This window comes from Colletotrichum phormii (genome assembly GCF_030913505.1).
Source record: "Colletotrichum phormii strain CBS 102054 chromosome Unknown BDP81scaffold_33, whole genome shotgun sequence".
In the NCBI taxonomy this organism is placed as follows: Eukaryota; Fungi; Ascomycota; class Sordariomycetes; order Glomerellales; family Glomerellaceae; genus Colletotrichum; species Colletotrichum phormii.
The window spans coordinates 64,251-87,014 of record NW_026851475.1 but is presented as its reverse complement, the minus strand read 5'-3'; the positions used below and the strand labels follow the sequence as shown (position 1 = coordinate 87,014).

Genomic DNA, 22,764 nt, shown 5'->3' with positions numbered 1-22,764 from the left:
CGCTTTGGCTTCCCCGGCGATCCACATAAAAACGAGGTAAGCGGAGACGTTGATACAAACCCTGCATGTCAAGCTCTTAAGTGGACAGAAGCCAGGTCCACCGTCTTTTTCTTGGAGATCTTGTCCTAGTCACAGGCGGAGACGCGATACAGCACCCCTCAAGTTTCCTGAGGCGTCGGCATAATAAGACCGGAGTGATTGTCCGGCGGCAAAAGTAGCCACATCTTATCAGCCACTTTGATCCATAGCTAAAGTCCGGCTGACCGGCACATTGTCTACGGCAGGGAAAAAGGAGACAAACATATTTCCGCCGGTTGAAAGGTCATCAGTGGCTACCTGCACTGTGGTATCTACATGTTGTGGAGACATTCAATCAAGCTTACTCGAAGTGCCACAATTGATAGCGACGTCGGCTTTTAGAGGCCGAGTCAGTGCATCTATCACTCCCAAGTGTTCGGATGCTGCATTATTGCCTATGGGTAAGGAGACCTTTCTCCCTCCATAGGTAGTTCTGGTGGAGATATTAGACCACCGAGCCGGATGCTGAAAACCAAGGTCCCGGCGCTCAACTCATATTCTCAAAGCTCACCCTACGAAGATGAGTGACAACATCGAAGCACCACCAGCAGCGGCTGACAATGCCACCGACCATGAGGTCGCTCTCAAAGGGCAAGTCGCCGATGAAGGTTACGATATCTTCGAGGAAGGTATCGCGCAGTCTGTGCCGCAGGATATTGCCGATGCTGTTCGGCGAAAGATTGATCACCACCTTTTAGTACTGATGTGCTTGCTGTATGGCCTCAACTACGTCGACAAAGTTGCAATGGGATGGGCAGTGTTATTCGACTTCCGCAAAGATCTTGGTCTGGTGGGAGATGAATATTCTTGGGCCAGCTCCATGTTCTACTTGTTAGTCATGACGACCAGCTTTGTGGATTCAAGAGCAAGCTGACCATCTACAGCGGATATCTTGCGGCGCAATATCCTGCAAATTACATGCTCCAGCGATATAAGACAGTCCGAATTCTCAGCTCTGCCGTGATCATCTGGGGTGTGTTAATGCTTGCGTAAGTCTTCACCCTTCCTGAAAGACTGATTGTTGTGTCACTGACAGTCGGAAAGTCATCTTGGCTTGCGAAACTTTGCTGGCTTGATGGTTGTCCGTTTCCTCCTCGGGGTAGCTGAATCGGTGGTTACCCCCGGCATCTTGTTGTATACCTCCATCTGGTACACTCGGAAAGAACAGGTTTTGCGTACGATGCTATGGGCTGCTATGCAAGGGGCGTTCTCCATTGTTTGCAGCTTGTTGTCTTTCGGCCTGGGCCACATCACCAACACCGCCTTGAGACCTTGGATGTACATCTTCCTCGTCCTAGGTATTCTCAGTATTTTGGTAGGGGTCCTCTGGATTACGTTCATGCCGGAGACCCCCAACAAGGCTAAATTTCTCACACATGAGGAGCAAGTCATTGCCGTGCAGCGTGTTGCGCAGAACATGACTGGCATCAAGGGATACGAATGGAAGTACTACCAGATGTGGCACGCAGTGATCGATGTCAAGACTTGGTTGGTATTGGCATTTGTGCTCTTTACTCAACTTCCTAACGGCGGTCTCACATCATTTGGAAGCCTTGTCATCTCCGGGTTTGGCTTCGACGCTTTCCGAACCCTGCTCATTGGCCTTCCTTCATCCGTTGTTAGTGCCGGTAGTATGATTGTTTGGGGAACCATTTCAATCAAGTACGGAAATCTCCGGACTTGGGGCATGATTATACCTCTGCTGCCTGCGATCGCAGGAATCGCGGCCGTCTATGCAACTATGGACACGGGAGCAAACAAGTACGGGCGCGTAGTTGCATACTGGCTGATCAACTCGTACGCAGTAACAGTGAGTGTCTGGCCTCTCCCTCGCATGCGGAAATCCAACACTAATACTCTCCTCGAAGTGGCCATTTGTCTTAACCATTGTCGGCCAAAACGTCGCAGGCCATACCAAGCGGGCATTCACCAACACAATGCTTCTCATGGTCTTTGCTGCAGGAAATATTGCTGGGCCGTTCTTTTTCCGCAGTCAAGACGCCCCAAAGTACGTTCTTGCTATTGCGGTCATTTTGGTGTGTTTCTGCGCCGCGCTTTTAACTGCGGTTGCCTTGCGACTGTACATGGCTTGGCAAAATAGGCGCCGGGATAGCAGGTATGGTAATGCGGATGGGGCGGAGGAGAAGGTTGATGGGATGAGGCTTGGAATGCACGACAAAACAGACTTAGAGAACCTTGAATTCAGATACGTTCTCTGAGGTCTCATGACTTGACACCCAACTTCTCTTAGGGAGCACGATGTCCAATTTGTAGTTGCACGGACTTGGACCTCATCTCAAACGTTCATGGCAGTCTTATCTCATTGTGTTGCACACTGAAAGATTACCGAGCTCTCATTTGCCATTGAGAAGGTGTTCCGGCCCGCCAGCCAGTCAATTGCCACCTTGTAGGATTCATCTGGCGTCGTCTTCCTTCGTCCACCCACACATCAATCATCTCACGAGCAATAGTCCACCCTTGCCCTTCAATATCAGAGCTTAAAATCCATACCACTCGGACTCGCAGTCGACCAAGTGGCTCTCACCCACAGTTCAGTCACATCCGTCCACCATGGCGACCATCCGTCCATGTCTCGATCACCTTCCACCGGAGCTGATAAACCAGATTGCCTCCAACATCTCGCCTGACAGTCTCTTGGATTTCCGACAAACATGCAAACGATTCAACATGGAGGCTTTCGGCCACTTCTTGAAGATTTTCTTCAGCACAAGATGTTTCATTTCGGAACGCCGGAGCCTCGAGAATCTGGTTGAAATTTCCCGTCACGCTGTTTTCGGCCCCGCTGTTCACTGCCTACACGTTGACCTTACTCATATATCGACAAAACAGGAGACACTGATGTTTAATGACTCTTCCACAACGTTCAAGACGGAAGAAAACCCTGGGCCGAACTGGCAAGCGCATCAACGCTGTTTGAATGACCAGTCGGACATGGCCTCTACTGGCCTTGACGTCGCTTACCTAACTGCCGCCATGACCAACTTCATGAATTGCCGCACGATTTTCATTGGGGATTGGGGATGCAGCCTCAGTCAGCCCAAATCGCCACCTTGGGGCCTTTCTAGATTGCAGAATGAGATCTGCTTCGAACTTGAACCATGGATCTTGAGACCTAGCGGCGTTGTCTTTGCCAAGCGCGCAATCACGGCATTGCTTTCATCAGTCATAGGAAGCCGCCTACCACTCGAACATCTGCAAATCGACTTCGCCCATTTCCCGTTTACCCCGTTTAGAATGCCAAGTTCGATCCCCCACACCGCGCTGTGTATTCCACAGCTATTGGCTAGTCAAGCGCCTGGCGCCCTCCATTCTGTTTCGAAATTGCATCTCTCGCTCTCATCCGAATATATGGAAGATATCGAGCCTGGGCTGGGGACAAATGGCTGGGATTCGGATGTTGCAGACTTTGTCCATCTATTCCCATCCGTCTCCGACCTTGCCATAAAGGTTCATAGAGGCTTAGAGGATTCAAACTCAATCAACCTCTGGGATCTCTCCATGCTGCATGCTCCCAACCTCAAAACCTTGGTCCTCCAAGGGTTCGAAGGCGAAGGCGGTGATCTGGTAGATGTGTTGCGCCGGCATGGTGCGAGTTTGAACGATCTGGCTTTGGACAACATCAACATAATGCAGAGCGAGAGTGCTTGGTCCACTGTCGTCCAGGTTGTTCGAGACGAGCTGAGCGGTTGCAAAATCCAGTTAACGGGCTGTGCATTTGAGGGCTACTATTTGGAAATCCCCAACTTTTCCTGCGCGGATTCCTCTTCTGACAACTCTTTCTTAGAAGCAACAACCCATGGAGAACTCACCGATCTCTACGACAAGCTTGTGGATTTGGAGAGTTGAGGGAACCTGAGCACTTTCAAGTGGAGATTAGATAGAGTATGAAAGTTCGTGTGAGACTTATAAACGGATTGAAATACTGCTTCGTAGAGATAACTGCCGTGGTCCGTACTGGAATCTCCATTTCTTCAATACAGTCTGCCAATGCACTTACTCATCAAACTCATGAGCAAGTGGAAACGAGTTTGGAAGTTTTGGGTGTGGAGGTGGTCCTAATCGCCGTTCCTCATCCTCCATCGTTGAATACAGACCACCGTACGCTTTGCTGGTACTGGGTAGTCCTTGTCTCGCTTTATCAGTGGCAGTGATAAATTGCTGCCATTTGACCATCTGAAGATGCATGTGATAATTGAACAGATTATCTTCAGGTTGGTACCAATCATCCCAGTCTTCGCTGTGATCATCGGGCTCATTGGAGATCTCTTTGATCACTGCCAACTCATCATAGCCCCTGTAAAACTCGTTGGTCGGTCGTAGGTATTCTTGTATCCAGTCGTATCTATCACAGAATTCAAGATCTTCCTCCTTCGCACGCCGTTCGATATTCTCCAGATAGAACTTCCGACGAGATTGAAGTGCGGCTTCCCACTGTTCTTGTGTTGGCTTCGTCCCATCAGAGAGCTCGTGAAAAATATCCTCGTGGTTTCCAGCTATGCATGCGAGTGTGACCTGGTGTTTCAGGTCAGGTCGACGCCATGTCAGCTCGCGCAAGGTGTTCTCATGTGGGGAGTGAGGCCACCAAAAGAACTCCGGAAGCGTTTCGCCGTCGACTTCGCTATCGATGCGGGATAGGTCGTCGTTCATGATGAATCGCGCATGATATGCCTGCCTAACAAGTTTTTTTTTGATATTCACGGGGGAAAAGCTCGTCAACGCATGTTTCGAGCCATCGCGCAAATGGTGTGTGATGGTAGGCACCACGAACAAAGGCCGTGATCTCATTGGGGACCGTAACTGGCCGTCTGAGCCGAGCGTAGCGATCAATATTGCCGTCCCACGCAGCCATGAGAACCAAAATGTCCTTGTTGATAGGAGGCAAGTCTCTTGGCAGAGGGTTGTGAAGTAGGTCGATGTGCTCGCCTTGTAACTTCGAAAGACCAGGCCCCGACCACGTATAAGTACTGATGCTGGAGTCCTCCTAAATATCAAAGTAGTGATAAGGCCAACCTTTCAAATTGGGTTCCTTCTCGGGGGCACCTCCGTCTTTTCTCGATGGCTGATGGCGTTGCAGAGAAGATCGTATAGCGGTGTCTCCATTGAGACAAGCTCCTGGTCGTGGATTCTGCAGATCTACAGATCGCTGATAGTCGTTCATGACAGCAAATCTCAAAGGCTGGCTCACAATGTGCTCGAAAATATCGAGCGCACCATTATCGCAAGCTTCCTCAGCAATGGAGACATCCGGTAGTAGGTCTAATTCGTTATAAAGCTGCCGATATCCTGCAACGGCACAAGCTCGTCCAATGTGATAGCGCATTTCTGGGTGACGGTAGAAAAGCTCTCGATAGGTGTCCTCCGTGGCAACATCGGGATACCAAATGCAGTAAGGTATCACTGCCTGGGAAGCCATGTCTGGAATAATGTTGCTCATAATGAGACGCGCGTTGCGGGCCCTTGCGTGCCTGTCATGAACTTTGCAGACCTCATTGACTTCTGGCGACTTGGCAAAACTTTCGTGGTGTCGGATGCCATGGACGAGGAACTCGTTACTACCACCCCGCGTGGTAGTGTAATATTGCAGTGTCCCGTCGGGAGCTATCCCGTTATAAAGAGCGACGTCGGGTCTCATATTGCTAATTGCAGAACTCGAGAACGTTCGCGGACGTTTTGATGTCAAAGCTTGAGAAGATCTGAGCCAGGATTGACGCAGCAGCAAAAGTGACATGCCGGGACTGGCTACTCGCAGTTGAGCGTATGAAAATGGCAGTAGTGAGAGGGAAGCCATGACCCATCGCTGCCACACCGGCAAGTCGTCAATACTGGAGTTCCCGATCGAGTTTGTGGTGTTGGAACGTCGCCGAAGAGAGCAGTGAAGTTCGATCCGCCGCGTCTTCGCGTACTTTGAGAGGGAAAGTAAAGGAATACGCGAAGGGCCTTTCCCAACAAAATATTCGCCTCGGTAGAATCGGATATCGCGGCCGGGGTGGGGTGCTGTGCCGCAGGTCTAACTTCAAAATCAACAGGCCCGCCATTTTACTCCGACAGGCCCTCTCGATTACGCCGTATGAATGTTGCCAAACATCCAAGGCGTAAAGAACTTGTGGATCTGGTCGAGCCATAACGCGAGACGGGAACTTGTGTTAAAATACCACGGAAAACTCGCCTCTAAGGCACTACGAACGAGAGGATTCCATGCTGTTCCATTCCGTGTTCTTGGCCCGCATTGTTGCAGAGCGCAAGGTTTCTTAAATTGTATACGATAACCCAGAGTCTCTTTTTAGCAGTTCTGTCAGAGCCCTCCCAGATAGGGGCTAGTTAGAGGTAGCAAGGAGTCCAAGCAACAAAGGAGCAGTTCAGATATATATACAGCGCAGGGAGTACACGTCGAGGGAGGAGCAGATTTCAGTAATTCATCATTCTACCCCTAACTGCAGTTGGCCTCTGAGAGCTTCCACCCTGCGTCAGCACCCCGACTTGACAAGTTCCGATACCATGAAGATCTCTCGTAGACAAGGCACGGCAGATTACAATGCTCAGCACAGCGGGATGTGCCAAAATATGAAAGCCAGGACTGGATTATGCCCTACCTTGTTCTAGGCCGGCAGCTGGCGGATTACAAGCTGAATTGCATCCCTGTTTTTATTAGGCATAATTTCAGGGAATTTCTTTAGTAAATGAGGCCCTTGAATGGATTGGTGTGATGTTCAGTATGCCTGATTCCGCGATGGATGAGATTCAAGATCCCCCCAAGATCACGGATCCTTCAGGTGATATCAAAGTTCGTCAGTACACTGCCGGGTCCCACCAAGATTTTAAATCACAGGTAGTCTCCCGTTTGCGCCGTGTGGTACTGTTATAGAGGCCGGTCTCACTTCTAAGAGAAGCCTGGGTAGTCGTTGAAACGCTACACCCCAGCCACCAACATGTCAAAATGAGGATAGAGATGCTGATCCTCAATATTGCAGCTTGAAACTACGTCACACGGGGTATCAGGCTGCCGCCAGACTCTCGACAGCGCATTGAATGATTGGACCAACTTCTAGTCTCGGATCATGGGAGCGGTGCTGTTGAGCAAGGCAACGGCCTACTTAGTAGTAGTCGTAGGGTACATACACAAAGCACCTAGACACACTTTGGTACTTGGCACCGCCATCAGTCACACCTTGAACTTCACACACCGTAACAAGCAAGCATGAAGATGTATTCCGCCAATCTTGAACAAGCACAGTGCCACAGATTTCCCCAGTAACGACACCTCAACTGCGGCTTCAACATCGCCGAGCTCGCCTGCTGCTGTGACTTCTAGTATTGCCCATGCTCGCATCAGAGAAATTATGGATGTTGCGACCTTATTGCGCATGTTCAGACTGCTCGCAGCCCTAGTAAGACATCTCGGTTGGTAGAGTGGCGGTTCTCGCGACTCTGTAGTTCAATTCGACACCGCCCAAGGACTGTTGGAAAATCATGGAGAGATGGTCGACCCTGTGGGGTTTTGAGAGGAAGAGAAACCCGCAAGACCTTCGATCCGTGTTAAGAGTCCTCGTCAAAATCGTGCGTGAAGAATGTATCTTGAGAAACTCACGGCCCATACTACAGCACGGCCGGAGAAGCGTCGACAGCTAATAAAACAGACTCATGAAGTCCCAAATACTGCAGGGATGTTGAAGATCACCAGTTGAAGGCAAGTACGGAGTATAATGCCCATGCAAAGCAAAAGGGCTCGTGTCATTTATTGGTTGATACTCATAACATCGCAGAGAGTCGAGCTTCAAGGTTGACCTAGACGAGGAAAAGCTGCCACTGATCTTGATAATTATTCGAAGTGGGTTAACCAGCTCTTAAGCTTTCGCGCAACAAAGCCCAGACGCACCTTCAGGCTGGTAGGCGACAAGTCCGATATCTCGACTTAAGTACGGAGTACATGCCCTCTCTCTATGGTCTAGATTCAATAGCCGAGTTCTCTGGGGCCTAGGGGCGGTATATAAATTGTACGGAGAGAAGTCAGCGGTGCCCGTATGAATGCCGTGGCCGCCACGAGCATGGGCATACAAAGTAACCCATTCCCTTAAAGAACGAAGCCAAGATGTGACTGGGCAGAATTAAACATCAGAGCGGACCGCCTTCAGGGGGGTACATTGACATGCTAGATCGGGTCAAGATTCCCCGCGACGGATGGCCCCTTGCGCTGTCGAGACTCGAAGGGCGAAGACCTTGCTCCAGCCCTCATATCACCGGGATTTCCAACATCTTATGGGTACGAAGAATTAGCGAACGATATAAGTAGCCGGGCCCGGATCAACAACCCGCAATTCAAGGTTACTCCGGTGGGATTGACGTCCACAGACGAGTAGAAACCAAGCAAACGACCCATCCCGAAGCCTGAAGGCTCGAAGCACGCACCCCCTGCTTGAGTCGCGTCTTGGTCTTCTGCAAAAGGACCTTGCCAAGACTCGGAAAGACACTCGGTAAGTCCACTGGCTCGAAAAGAAAATCTGCGCAGAGCAATCTGACCCAGCCAATTCCATTATGCGACCTGATTCGTTGCTGCCCATAATCGAGAGTGGAAGATAAGTAGCTTTTGCAGCACTGGATCAATCAGTCCTTCATTAATAGAAGAAGGTTGAGTGTAAGTGGCTTCTCTAATTGCCAGCTGCCCTATCGATTGTACCTCGGGATTTATGAATTTGTGCTAACAGGCATCAACTTGTCAAGCTTCCTCAAGTTCATCTATCAACCATGGATACGAAGCGGAGGCAGGACCCCAACGGAGAGGAACACCATGAAGCAAGCCGCAGGCCGCGGGCCACAAGGCGGGGATGCCAGATTTAACCCCAGGACCCCGTTGATCAACGTCTTCGCAGTCATCATTGTGCAGTAATTGACCGCATGCTTACAGTGTGATTTGGGCGGAGCAGGGCAAATGAGAATGAGGATGAGCTCTTGGCACCTCTGTCATATATGATGTCGTTGTCAATCGCACTCATGGACGACGCCAATCCGACGTCCTTGGCCTCCTCCTGCTGCTGTTCATCGACGACAATTCCTCACCTAGAGCCAGTTTGCCCACGGTAAACGACACGATAATGAAGACTACACAAGCCTGCGCTCTCCTCTCGCTCGCCCTCATGGGCGACGCCTGTCTCCTCCCCGGAGAAGCCTCCGGCGGCCGCATCGCCCGCCGCCAGGCCACGAGCCCCAACAACACGGGCGTCGCCATCGGCACGGGCGACCGCTTCGACGGCGGCAAGAAGTTCCCCCGCGGTCTCGGCACCCAGCCCGCCAGCACGAACCTCACCTCCCTCCTCAACGTCGAAGAGATCAAGAGCGCCGTCAAGGGTCTCGTCCAGGAGTACGACATTGAGTACTTTGAGTCGCCGTACAAGACGTACCAGAATGCCTCCTTCTTCGGCGCCAAGATTGGCGGCGAAGGCGGGAACTGCAGCGACGCGCACCACGTGTACTTCAACGCCGCCATCCACGCCCGCGAACGCGGCTCGTCGGATAATATTATCTACTTCATCTCCGACCTCCTGTACGCGAACAAGCACGGTGAAGGGTTGACGTATGGGGGCCGGACGTACACCAACGACGATGTGAAGCGTGCCCTGTCGACTGGCATCGTCTTCACGCCGCTGAGCAACCCCGACGGCGTGGCATACGACCAGACCACACACAGCTGCTGGCGTAAGAACCGCAACCCGGCCGCTTCGGGGGGTAATCCCGAGGCTATTGGCATCGACTTGAACCGCAACTTCGACTTTCTCTTTGACTTCCCGAAGAGCTTCGCCCCCAGCGTGGGACCCAACGTCGCTTCAGAAGACCCGACTGACCAGACGTACCACGGCGCCAGCCCGTTCTCGGAGCCCGAGACGCAGAGCATCAAGTGGGTGATGGACCAGCACAAGAACGTCAAGTGGTTCCTCGATATCCACAGCTACACCGGCGTTGTCCTGTACAACTGGGGCAGCGACGAGAACCAGCTGCGACAGCCGCACATGAACTTCATGAACGAGTCGTACGACGCCGTCCGCGGTCTGATGCCGGACACGCCATCCAACAACGGCATCTACGGCGAGTACATCCCCAGCGACGACTGGTCGGAAAAGGTGTTCGCTGCGATGCGGATGGGTAACGCCATGGACGCCGCCGCCGGTCGCCACTACGAGGTTGAGCAGAGCTCGTACCTGTACCCGACTTCAGGTGCGAGCGACGACTACGCCTACTCACGCCACTTTACGGACCCCTCACTTGGCAAGATGCACGGCTTCGTGGTCGAATTTGGGTTTGGTAACGATGAGGTGGACTGCCCGTTCTACCCGACGCCCAGCCAGTACAACTTGAATCTGCTCGAGACCAACTCTGGCTTCATGGAGTACCTGCTCGCCGCGTCTGATGCCGGCGTTGGCCAACCGGCTTCCTGTACAGCATGAGCAAGCAAGCCTTAGAAGCGCGGCGGGGAGAGGGATCTCAGCGGTTAAGGATACCAATTTGGACCTCAAGTGGATGAGATTTAGACCACCTTTCCGGGGAACGGGAGGAGTCCCGGAGTAGATAGACCCGGAGGCATTTGTCAGAAAGACGTGCCTGTTGCTTAGAAATACAAATTCGTCGTGAAGACTGTATCTACAAAATAATTGAAGTCAATAACGTCGAGAGACCTGGAGGTTGGCTGATCGCTCAAGGATACTACTTGCATTATCCTCAATTGAGTTTGCCATTACAAACTTACTTAGCCAAAGTCCCCATCAACGACAAAGGTACACCCACCACTCGAATCTGACCGCAATACCAAGAAAAGACTTCATTTCAGGTGAGTTCAGGATTCGATATGGTCAAAAATCAAAAGAATAGTTGCTATGACCGCGGCAGGGCTCGAACCTGCGACCTTCTCGGGATCTTGTGCACATAGTGTGAACGAGAAATCATGACCACTAGAACACACAGCCGGTGACTTGAAGATTGATGAAAATGTTGAGGGCTAAGAAGCGTCAGCAGAGAAAACCCCACTCACCCCGCCAAACCACACCCCACTATCACGATCCTCCTCTGACGACGACACCAGTCACAACGACCATCATGACGCCCAACCCTAAGCCGGCGAGGGAGCCTTTCCGCGTTCTGGCCTTTAGCAAGACCTCTGGCTTTCGACACGACTGCATTGAAGCGGCTGTCTCCGCCGTGAAAGCCCTTGGCAAGCACACGGGACTCTTCACCGTCGACGCCAGCGAAGACGCCGAAGCCTCTATCAACCCTCGATCCTTGGCAACGTACGCGACGGTTGTCTTCCTTCACTGCACCGGAACGTTCCTCAATGTTGAGCAATTGTCGGCTTTGAAGGGCCACGTAAATTCGGGCGGCGGATTCGTGGGGGTGCACGCTGCCGCCTCAGGGTTAAGGGAGGATGATTGGTACGGCAAGCTGGTCGGCGCGCATTTCGACCAGCATCCGCCGCCCGAAGAGGGCACCTGTGTCATTGAAGATCCGGGGCATTTCATAATGCGAGGGCGAGGCGGAAACCATCCGGCGGAGGCTTGTAATGATGTCCGGAAACAGTGGACGGACGAGTGGTACAACTTTCTGTCGCACCCCAGGGACAAGGACAACCACATCCTGGCTCGGGGCGACCCGACAAGCTTCCAAGGCGGCTCTATGGGGGACGATCACCCGCTTGTGTGGTGTCAAGAGTTCGACGGTGGGAGATCGTTCTATACAGCCCTGGGCCACTATGAAGAGGCGTATGAGGACGAATGGTTCGTTGGACAGATTCTCAGGGCCATCCTCTGGACTGCTCGTCGTGAGGAAGTCATCCCAGACGTATGATTTGCCAAGAGTGAGAGACGAAGGACACACGCTTGGCGCCGTCGGTCATGAATCAGTAAACATTACGGGGCGCGGGTATCTAAAGTAGGCATCTAAAGACGAGGCAGAATCAGAAGCACACACAGTGTATGCAAACACACGACTGACTAGCCCATCATCCCGTCGCCGGGCTCTCCGCTGAATCGGACCTCAATCCTAGACTCGAGAGATTCAGACCAAATGTCGGACTGAAAGTCGGGTGTATGGAGCAGGATGCCCAGCTCTTGACTCGTGTACCAACTGGCCCGGTCCAGGTTGCCGGAGCCCAGTAAGAGGTATTCCCTGTCGACGAGCGTCATCTTCAAGTGCGACACGACCGGCTCTTCTGGATCCCGCACCGCCGTCGCCTGCAGATTCGGGCGGTAGTAGTAGATGTCGAGGCGGCCTGGCCGTTGCAAATGGGATTCGGCGTCCACAGACCGTTTCCGGCCCCACTCTGCGCAGGCTTGGCTGTATCGCTTGACGAGCGAATTGAGCGTCCACTCCGTCGTTGTGCAAGCCGTAACGAGCTGCTCGATTAACATCATATTCTTGCTTGTCCTGATGCGGACGCTGACGCCGCGACAAAGTGCCTCGAGGAGTGCATCGACAACAGCCCGACAAGTCAGGTTCGGCGTCACGATATCAATGTCGGTTCGGGCACTAGCGAATAACGACAGCAGAGCCGCATTGAGAGGAGTGGTAGGAGCCGTGGTGCGGCGCCAGACAGGAATGTAGCGGAAGCTGGGGTACCAATGATGAGATGAGGGTAAGATCATGGTCGGACAAGGTGGTAGACTTGCGAGGCTAAGCCTTCGGTACGCGGTCTCGTCGTCCGAAGGTGGACCGGGAGGAACAGTTCGCCCAGTGTCTTCTTCATCGACTTGGCCTAGCCCCTGGTTCGCCTCACCACGACTTTCAACTTGGTCGTCGGGGATCTCTCGCTCGCCGGCGCCGCGCTCCCAGACGTTTGTGTAGAACTTGACCAGTTGAGTAACGGCTGCACCCTCGAACCCAATACAACCTTCGAACCACGTCTCCCAGCTTACGTTACAGCTGGGCATCCAAGCGCGCTTGCGGTCGACAATGACAAACTTTGGATGCATGACGCTGAAGGGCAAGAAAAATAGGCTCTTGACGGTGAGATCGATGCGGGCCGCCTTGAGCGTGGTGTCCGGGGGCAATCCGAGCTTTGGCCACGCTGAGGTTGGGTACGCGTATCCGTCTCGCGACCACGGATGGAATATCTTTTGGAAGAAGCTACGCGACGAGAAGCAGATGCGAACGCGTAATGGGGCGACGGCATCCTCGCCGGACGTTTGGATCATCTCTCTACGTCGCTCGGCAAGGAGTTCCAGGGTTTCTTTGATGGCACTCAAGGTATCGGACGGAGCCCAGAAGCACGTCACCAAAATCACCTCGTGTTTCGCAAGCAAGATGGCCGGGAGGAGGGTGTTTTTGTAGATAGTGGCGCCGTTGCCGACGGTGAGAGACTTGAGGCTACATGTTGTCGCCAAGCTCTCGGGATGGGAAACGTAATAGTTGGGAAAGTCGTTGAGCTGTTCTCCACGACTCGATTTGAGAGAGTGAATCCAATGGTCGAGAAAGGCCGAGGGAAAAGAGTGTGATGTTATTTCCGACATGATGATTGGCGTTGAGGCTGAAGGTTGTTGTGTGTTGCTTTGAGAGCATCAGGGGTGCGGGTTCTAACTTCCGAGCTCTCAATTCCCATACGACGTTGGAGTCTGGACGGATGACTGATGATACGAGCAACTGAAGGCCAAAATGTCGTCATGCCACCATAGTGGAGGAGGTCCCTTCGTCAGCGAAAGATGCCACAGTGCTCCTCCCCCTTTGTTCGACTCCCGAGTCCCGTCTGCCACCGTAGGTAGGCTTCGTAGGCTCGGAGCAAACGTAAAATGAGTGAAAGACGCGGCTGTTCGTGGCTTGTTTGGGATGGTAGGCGCGCTAAGATGAGAGTGCTCTGATAACTACGCCAGAGGTCGAAATGGCATGGGCCTCGTTGGCCTCGTCATGGGGATTCTTTATGCCACCAGTGAGTTTCCAAACATCAGCGCAGGGCAGATGGAACGGCGTGAGGAAGGGTCGGGCATGGAACTTGGAAGTCTCTACCGGATCGCCGGCCTGATCCCAGCGGCAGCGGGCCAAATTTGGCGAATGATTGAGGCGCAGTCGCGGGAAGCTTCAGCGATGCAGCGACTCTCCCAGTGCGGCATGACTGAGACAGTGAGGCTGGCACTGAGTAGACAGACGGGCGCCCATGTTGCTGCATTGTTTGGTGTCCCGTCGGTAACAGAGGCCGGGCGCCGGTGGTAAGGTCAAGCTGGTAACTGCGAATACGTTGGCACGCCGCACATCTGGTGCTTGAAAGTTGCAGGCTGAGAGATCTGCGGCGCTAACATGAGCTCAGAGAGCGACATGTCCCAGACAGACGATCCGCTAACCGGCAATGCATGAGATATAGCACCCACAGAGCTCCGGTCCAGGGCGCGCCCCAGGGATCTTTCACTGGAAACAAACGGTAACTGAAAAAGAAAACGGTCGACGTTAAAGCAGGACCCAAGTGAAACGGAACGAGCTTCTCAGAACCTATGAATGTGACGTTATCTGGAAGCCGATCAATGGAAGACAGCAAAAGTCGAGTAGATGATTCGTCACCGAGGCATCTGATATCGGATTGGGATAGTTCGTGCATGTGTTGTTGTCTGCCAGCAGGCCAGTCACTCTGTATTACTGTCCAGCCACTTGTGGCCGTGAGTCTGTTGAGCGTCATTGGCAGCAGGTTTTTAGGGACGGTCAACTCGTCGAAGTCAGAGACACTGTGAGGGACTGATTCGACAAAAAGCACGAGGCATATTGCTTGGGCGGTTGGCAATTTCCTCCAGCAGCAACCAGGACAGCCTTGCAATTTCACCCTCGACAGCTGTCCAGCTCGTGTCAAGTGACCTAGGGCGAAAACAAAGTTTGGTCAAGTCCCGGTGTAAATCAAGGGAAGACGTGGACAGATGGTCGGCGTAGGCGGTTTGAAGCAAGATGGAAACGGCGTCTTGGCTGTTGTCGGCCCCAGTAACGCTGAGCACGGCCGAAACCCGGTCCAATGCAGCGACACAGGCGCCAAGAGGGGCAGCTTGTCTGGGCCACGCATTGGTTGTCGTTGAGATCGTCGTGGGAGCGTGGTCCTTTCATTCGTGAGACCGATCCTGTCCCACGGAGCCGCATTCGCACCGGGATGTCCAACGGGCAGAGTGCGGGGCATGAGTTGCACTCGAGGGCCGTGATACAATTTGAGGTACATTAGCCGGCAGATGGCAGACAGCGACGCGTCCAGAAGACTTGCGCTTGTTTCTCGGCTCTAGCTGCGTAGCTGCGGAGGCGTGGAATGGTCTGGGCCACTGGCTGGGATAACTTCACGAGTCCATCGTCTGCTAGTCGTGCTAGTGTACCTTAGTTACAGGGTCGATCACGTGAGGCCCACGAGTGTTGGCAAAGTAACTTATGCCTTTCTTCGTCGCCGTTTGGAATACCTAGATGAGTGAGTAGCATGACGCCGCTTCGTCCTGTGTATGATGTCGTATCAAGGAAAGCAGGGCGATGTGAGGCCAGTGAGCCCACAATAAGCTCAACCTCCCGAGATGGACACAATGCGCTGCACTTGGCAGGCGGCGTTGAGGGGCTGTAGAGAGAGAGTAGTATCGGATACGAGAGCTGACTGTGCGTACTGCCTGCCATACGTAAAATATTAGTCTCGATGATGAGCCGGGGTTAGGCCTCTCCAAGTTGGCTTTTGGATAAGCTCGCTAATAGTCCAGTCTGCCGATTTCAAGAATCCATCAAACATGTTGTGTGTTCTAGTCCCCTTGACTTGCCATCTTTCGACAACGTTGGGCAAAATACGGACATGGCGAGGCTAGGAAGCGGATTTTTGGAAGAGCTGGAGGCAGCGCCCGGACGAGACCTCCGATGTGTCCCCTCGGGCCCTCGTTGCCAGTTGGACCCTCAGCGTAGCGCTGCAGAGAACAGTGGATCTGGTAGGTGGTAGGGAGGAATAGGAGACTGGTGTGGTCCGACTGAGAAGCTGGGACCCAAACCCCCAACATAGTATGGCATTCATTCTATAATTAATATAGATACTCAATATAGTACCTAAAGGCAACACTATATTTAGAAAAATAAATATAAATTATTGTATTTTATAAAAAAATCAATCTTTTTTTCTATATTGATTATAAGCCCTTATACTTTTTTTATAACTATAATATTTAAATTATCTTTTAATATTTATATATGTATATTGTTCTCCCACGATAGCTTAAAGAAATAGGTAGTAATATTTTTATAAAAGAATATTAAAAAGTAAATATTTATATAAAAGCAAGAATATATGAATATAGAGGTAGTTAAGCATATATAAAAGAGGTTCATAAATGTAAAGACAACATATAGTTACATTTCTATATAAAAAGTTGCTTGCTTAATAAAAGATTTAAGTAGGTAAAACAATGCCTTTATATAGACATAAAATCCTCTCACTAATATATTCCATTACTTATTAATTATGATAACTAAATATACCATAATTAATAAGCATATACCTAAGTGAATGCGTAATTGTAATACTTAATACTTTTCAAGTAAATTCCAGCGCATTCTATTATTTTCCAGTGCCTTCTTTCGCTCACGTGAGCTTACATAATCAATGCTGCTTACGTAGTCAATATCTATATTAATTTATAACTCTTATAGATTATTATGATATATAATATGCTTACGTAATATGAATAATAAAGCAAATAATAAAGTAAAAGACTTATCTTTTTAATATAAATAAAACTATATTAAATTAAAGTTATTATATAAAACGTTTTATATTAAATTATAAATTATTTTAAATAATAATAGAGAAAGTTGTAAAAATATATATATCTAATTTTAAAAGATATAAGTTAGTTATATTAAAATTCTTATACTTTTAAACGCCTAAGTTCATTAAATAGCATTATATTATTTTGAATATTTTTTTAATAATCGAGTATTATTAGGAAAATGTTCCTATTTATTATTAAAAAGCTTAAATAATAAGTATGGATAGTTAGCCCTCTTTAATTAATAATAATAATTAATAAAAGAAAGTTTAAAAGAGGCAAATGGTCTGTGCTAAATTATAATAGAAATAAATAGGCTAAAAAGCTAGGACATAAACCCTTAATATAATATAGTATTTATTATGTAATTAATATAGATACTTAGTATAGTGCCTAAGGGTAACACTATACTTAGAGAAAACAGGCATGAATTATCGCACTTTACACAACCCAGTCGTGCCAGTCCCCAACGACCTGTCTCGATTTAGCATAGCCTTTGCTCCGTGTGGGTGGTGGCACGGTGTGTGGATGAAGTCTCGGTCGTGTTCCTGGATCCCAGCTCGTTAATGGTGTGGACCGCGGGACATCTTGAGACTGACTGGCTGACAGCTGACAGGTCATTGGTCTCAAACCATAAGGGAGAAGAGCGACAAGCGTAGCGGATGATTGGAAGGATGCAACAAGCGGCGCGAAAAAGCCAGCGCTAGGGTAGGCCAGCACTTTCGACGGAAGACGGCGGGAGGCACGAGGATAGCGCATTATTTGTATGAGTGGTGTTGAATCGACGTGTCCCGCGACACGGCGCCGAAGATGTGGTCGACGCGGCAGCCCATCAAGTACCCGAAGAGACCCCAATTGTAACGGCAAGTGTGTGAGACTGTGAGGAGCTGGAGTGGTCCTGGTCCACGAGGGACGATATTGTGGGCTCTGGAGATAGGTCTGGAGAAACCAAACATGCTGGGAAACGGTAAAGGGGTTTTCGTAGATGTTATTGGCCCAAAGGCTCGGACTGGCAGCGGCCAAGGGTTGAAGAAGGAATCAAGAAGGGCGCTTTGGACGGGTATAACTCGTTGGCGTTATCCCTGGGGCGTTCAGGGAAGGCTTCTGAGGTCGAATATGCAGTAGAATGCAGTAGACTCGACGGAATACCTAGTCGACGGATAGCCAATGGCAATCGCAGTATAAAATGTCGGATGGGTGGTGTGAGTGCGTTCATCTGGCAATGGACGCTCCCTTGACCGATGAGGGGACGGAAAATTCATCGGAAAGGGAATCTCGCAGGCAAGACTGCATGTTGGTTACCAAGCTGTTCAGTTGACAAACAAGCCGAAATGTCCACTACTTTTGGTGGTGAGAGGTGATGCCGGATTGAGGCAAGTGGCTCGCCCGGTCCGGGCCCTTTCCCTCCTTTAGAATGGAAATCGTTCTTGCCTGCCCCGATGTCGTGACGTTCCAGTGTCTCGGGAAGCCATTGGGCTGGGAGAGCCGGCAGGGAGAAAGACACAGGGCTTATTCGTACCTGCCTCTAGTCTATCTGTACACTACCTACCAGGTATTGACATCCTCCTTCCCGTCCAAAGTTGAAGGTATTCGTACATCAAGTTATTTGTGTGCCTACCTTACCTGGATATAATGTGTGAGCAAGGCCCGACCTTATCCGTACCTGCTCAAGGTACCTTGCTCTGCTTGCTCAATGTCTGATTCTTTTGCTACCTGGAGCCTGGAGGCAAGTACCGAAAAGGTCAAGGGAAGGCACGTCAGTCAATTGCATCCTCAAATGCTGGCCCCTCCTCCCTCGGATTTTATGCCTCCACTGGCCAAGTTGCTGATAGTGACACGCAATTCAAGACCTCCCCACATCGGGGCCCCCCTCGACTCCCTTCATATCAATGGCCTGGGACGACTTGGGAGGACTGCCGGTGTCAGAAAGATACCTACCTGGTTGACCGTCTTCCAAGTTACCTTACATATCCAAGGTGCAATGTCATGACTGTCCGTAAGGTACGGCTAAATCATAAATGCCTCCACCACCTTGTGCAGCACTGCAGCCGGCTGCAATCACTCTCCCCGCCAAGTTCCATTGCCAGGGTGCAGCAACAGTGTTGGGAGTCGGGATAGATTGGTGCAGAATTTCCAGATTCGACGGTCCGGTTTGCAGCTGCCAACCAGCCTGGCGGTGGCCAACCACCCAACGCCATCTCCAACAGCCAACAAACCGCCGAGAAAACCTGCAAGCTTGCGATTCGAAGACGGGGTGTGCATTAGTGAATGCACCTGCCACGATCCAGGCCCTGCTCGTCCTGCTCGTGCTACCTTGTCTTGTTCTGCACGAATTCGGTAACAAGGCTATTGCAGAATTTAGAAGACACTTTTGATAGGTAAGGTACTCAATGTGAAGATTACCTACCTACCATTGTCTCTCGTCTTCTCCTGGCCGGTGAGGTAGGTATTGGTAAAGATGCAGTACGAAATACCTACATCTCGCACCTATCCATGGCTTAGTTGGAAGTACCTACCCGTTTTCTTGGGGTAAGGTAGGCCATCCACTTTCCTTCCGAACCTGAAGTTTCTAGCGTCCGCTGTGCCACGGCCTGGTCACTTTGGAAGGTACTTACGAATACCCCGCCTCCAATCTCTTTCCATTCTCGAACCTGAGAGAGTGGGGCCACTTCCCACCCGACCCCCTCGCCCCTCGGCGGTTGAGTGTGGTCCCTTCCATTTCCATTTTCTGGCCCACCCTTGTGCCATGCTCCCCCAGCGGCTCACCATGTTTTTTGGTGTCCCAGATTCCCTTCCCAGTCAGTCGTGGAAAGGCAAGGAACTAAGGATGCATGGCAGCATGGCTGGATGGGAAAGGGAAGGAACTGGGAAACAAACAATTCGTGTACGGAGTACTGTGAGGTGTGGTGGCTCCATGTGTGAATCAAGGAAATGTGCCCTCATGTGCTAGCCTAGTGATAGGAAATATGGGCAAGAAGGGCAGTCACCCAACATATGGAATCACTGCTTGTTCAAGCTTTGAACTTAAAAGGTATCCGTACCAAGTAAAGTTGAAATACGTTTTACAAACTCTGAATTGGAATACGGACGTGTCCCTCTACCTACTTTACCTTAGCCAACTGAGGTTGGCCGCCGACCTTGCCGTGACGTCCAGTCTCGTGCTCTCCGCTCTCGACATCCCAGTGGTTCCCTTCCCTCCTGCCTTCCCCCCAAGCTTTCCAGTCCTTCCCTTCCCTCCCGGGGAGTGACACCCGACCACCCCACTCGATACGTACCTGCATGCCTTAGCTCACGCCTTAGCTCGCCTCCAAAACCCACCTCCCGCAACAGAACAGCAAGACCACCTCAGTAAAACCACCCACCACACACGCGCGCACCGTGACACTCCACAAGACAGACAGGAGCATTGAGACGCCCATCAGGACAGTTACGCATTTCCTGCCACGCATGCCTTACCTTACCTCGACCTGCTCCATTCTATCTCTAAGGTATCCGTAGTGTACGGAGTAGTCGTATCTTGCACAGTACGGTCGCAAAACTGCGAATTAACCTTTGCTGCATAGCCCGCACCTGCCTCTCGTTTCTTGACGTTCATACCTAGACGGTTTACGGTTTACCCCGTATATCAAACCGTACGGAGACTATTGATCCATCCACCGATTCCACCGTTCGCTCCTCCTCGTCCCGTTTTGGGTGAAATCATCTTCTATTAACCCATCCCTCCAGCAGTGTCTGTCTGTACGAAGCACAGCACCCTCCACACACACCCCCTTCCACGGCCCTCCTTCTTCACCTGCTTCTTCCGCTTGACGGCACATCTCTTCATCCCTGCTCCTTGCATTATCGACCGTGTCTGATATCTTTTTGCCACTGCTCCCTTTCCATCACTCTCTTCTTCTTTTCATCTGCTCTCAAGACCTCGTCTTGCGCTCACTCTCTCAAACCGAACCATCCTCCATCTTTCGTCATACACCGTCCACTCACTCGCTCAACACATCTCACACCTTTACGATTCTCGCAACGACTTTTGTCAATCCGCCCCGTTCGTCTTTCTCTACAATAACTCGTTGAATGCTGGCATCGACCGAACTTATCTTCGACTTGTCACCCTAATCACTACGTCGACCGTCGAAGAACCTTGACCCCCCTTTAAATCGACACCTTCCACTCTCGCAGAGCTTCCCGACGGTCCCTCCCAGCACACCATATTGTTACCGCCAAGATGAACTTCACCAAGAAATTCGACCGCGCCTTCCAATGGGCCGGCGAAAAGATGGGATCCGAGTCCAAGACGGGACAGACGGACGAATTCAAAAACTTGGAAATGGAGATGCAATTGCGATATGACGGTAGGTCAGGCCTCTCCGCAGACAGCCGGTTCGCCAACGAGATATTAATACTTTTTTGCGCTAGGAATGGAGAGACTCCAAAAGTCAACAAACACCTACGTCAAATGGGTTGCCCGTCGTGGCGAGGCCTTCGATGACAAGGAGAAAGGCCTTCCTATTGCCTTTGTTGGTCGCATGATGATTTCTCATGGCGAGGAATTCGAGCCCGACTCCGAATTTGGCGCCTGTCTGCTCTGTAAGTTGGGCTGACCTTCCTATGCACTGCCTTGCGAAGCATCGCTAACCACATACTGCACAGCTCTTGGTCGAACCAACGAACGCCTCGCCGGTATTCAGGAAAGCTACGCCTCAGAAGTCACCGATAACTGGCTTGTCTCGGTCGAAAGATCTTTGGCTATGATGAAAGAGTATCAGGTACGTACCGACGTCATGGCTCGTCCAGACGTGGTTTCAGCCCATCCCATCTGACACACTCTCCGCCAGGCCGCACGGAAGAAGCTCGAGTCGCGCCGATTGGCCTACGATGCAGCTATCAGCAAAATGCAAAAAACGAAGCGCGAGGATTTCCGTCTCGAGGAAGAGCTCCGTACTGCCCGCGCAAAGTACGAAGAAGCTGGCGAAGACGTCATGCGACGCATGTCCGACATCAAGGACGCAGAGACCGACAACGTTCGGGACCTGACTGGTCTGCTAGACGCCGAATTAAACTACCACGAACGCTGCGCAGAAGAGCTTCGCCGACTGCGCCAGAACTGGGCGGGCGGTAATGCGCCTCCGTCGCCAACTGATCGTCGCTATGCAAACGGTCGCGGGCGGTCCAACACGGCCCGTTCGTTCAACGACAACCCGGGCCGCAACAATCAGGTCGAGGAGGAACCGGAACCAATGCCTGTTCGCATGCCCATCCGCTCCCAACGATCCGAGGTCAAGTTTGGCGCGTCGGCCGACACAACCCCAAGGCCGTCTATCAGTAGGTCTCAGACGTTCCAGGGGCCAGCTGCGACCGACCGACGATCTATGGCTGCTACTCCGCCAGTGCCTGCTGTTTCTCACATTGGATCTCTGCGTGGAAATTTGAGACCTACCGGCAGACCAATGGCTAGCGATGTGTTTGCCGACGATGACCACACAGTAAGTGGCAGCGGCAGTCCGGAATGGAACGACCGAAGTGCAAGCCCGGCTACTAGCATGGGAAGCAGCTTGACCCGAAGCACGAGCAACCTTCAAGCCAAGAAAGCACCTCCGCCCCCTCCCCCGAGCCGAGCCAAGAAGCCGGCGCCCCCAGTTCCCGCCAAGCGGGAGGTTGGGTACTAGATATACACCGCTTTTTGAGATTCTTCTTTCGAAGACGGCCGTGGGCGGGGCGTAGCGATGTGCGATGCTTGCCTTGGGTCCTTTTGCATCAATAGACTGTTCATTCCGTGCTGGGGTGTACGAGCTCCCGATAGGAGCAGGGCGTTTTGGCGTGTTTATATCCGTGGGCTGGATCCGCAACTGTTGGTTCCCTCATCGCATAGCTTCTGACAAGAAGAATGTATTGATTAGAGATGGCCGGGTTCGATTCTCCAGATACTGAGCATGGATTCTGTTTC

At 51.4% G+C, this 22,764-nt stretch overlaps 7 protein-coding genes and 1 non-coding gene across 8 annotated transcripts; 4 read left to right on the top strand and 4 right to left on the bottom strand.

Annotated features, from left to right (window-relative positions):
* Positions 1-598: 598 nt before the first annotated feature.
* Positions 599-2,297, top strand: BDP81DRAFT_333667 (MFS general substrate transporter; the record flags this gene model as incomplete). The annotated part of the gene is made up of 4 exons (XM_060585689.1): positions 599-909; positions 963-1,067; positions 1,123-1,888; positions 1,947-2,297. 4 exons carry the CDS (start codon positions 599-601, stop codon positions 2,295-2,297), a joined length of 1,533 nt encoding a protein of 510 aa, XP_060438717.1.
* Positions 2,298-3,573: 1,276 nt separating this feature from the next.
* BDP81DRAFT_465791 (uncharacterized protein) lies at positions 3,574-5,731 on the bottom strand (the record flags this gene model as incomplete). The annotated part of the gene is made up of 4 exons (XM_060594320.1): positions 3,574-3,777; positions 4,270-4,767; positions 4,817-5,022; positions 5,110-5,731. 4 exons carry the CDS (start codon positions 5,729-5,731, stop codon positions 3,574-3,576), a joined length of 1,530 nt encoding a protein of 509 aa, XP_060438716.1.
* A 3,454-nt stretch (positions 5,732-9,185) lies between these two features.
* On the top strand, positions 9,186-10,532 carry BDP81DRAFT_399958 (zinc carboxypeptidase; the record flags this gene model as incomplete). The annotated part of the gene is made up of 1 exon (XM_060588625.1): positions 9,186-10,532. One exon carries the CDS (start codon positions 9,186-9,188, stop codon positions 10,530-10,532), a length of 1,347 nt encoding a protein of 448 aa, XP_060438715.1.
* Positions 10,533-10,796: 264 nt separating this feature from the next.
* On the top strand, positions 10,797-11,995 carry BDP81DRAFT_142495 (glycosyl hydrolase). Its single transcript, XM_060581854.1, has 2 exons — positions 10,797-10,912; positions 11,098-11,995. The coding sequence occupies exon 2, from the start codon at positions 11,179-11,181 to the stop codon at positions 11,920-11,922; it is 744 nt and encodes a 247-aa protein (XP_060438714.1). The 5' UTR covers positions 10,797-10,912; positions 11,098-11,178; the 3' UTR covers positions 11,923-11,995.
* Positions 10,960-11,048, bottom strand: BDP81DRAFT_t348. Its single transcript has one exon. It is a non-coding gene; the product is annotated as a tRNA-Val (tRNA).
* On the bottom strand, positions 11,996-13,746 carry BDP81DRAFT_142496 (uncharacterized protein). Its single transcript, XM_060581855.1, has one exon. It carries the CDS (start codon positions 13,581-13,583, stop codon positions 12,069-12,071), a length of 1,515 nt encoding a protein of 504 aa, XP_060438713.1. The 5' UTR covers positions 13,584-13,746; the 3' UTR covers positions 11,996-12,068.
* Positions 13,747-17,215: 3,469 nt separating this feature from the next.
* Positions 17,216-18,024, bottom strand: BDP81DRAFT_440704 (uncharacterized protein). The gene has a single exon (XM_060591539.1). The coding sequence runs from the start codon at positions 17,580-17,582 to the stop codon at positions 17,265-17,267; it is 318 nt and encodes a 105-aa protein (XP_060438712.1). The 5' UTR covers positions 17,583-18,024; the 3' UTR covers positions 17,216-17,264.
* Positions 18,025-21,045: 3,021 nt separating this feature from the next.
* On the top strand, positions 21,046-22,486 carry BDP81DRAFT_333666 (BAR domain-containing protein; the record flags this gene model as incomplete). The annotated part of the gene is made up of 4 exons (XM_060585688.1): positions 21,046-21,172; positions 21,237-21,407; positions 21,471-21,586; positions 21,656-22,486. 4 exons carry the CDS (start codon positions 21,046-21,048, stop codon positions 22,484-22,486), a joined length of 1,245 nt encoding a protein of 414 aa, XP_060438711.1.
* Between the last annotated feature and the right edge of the window lie 278 nt (positions 22,487-22,764).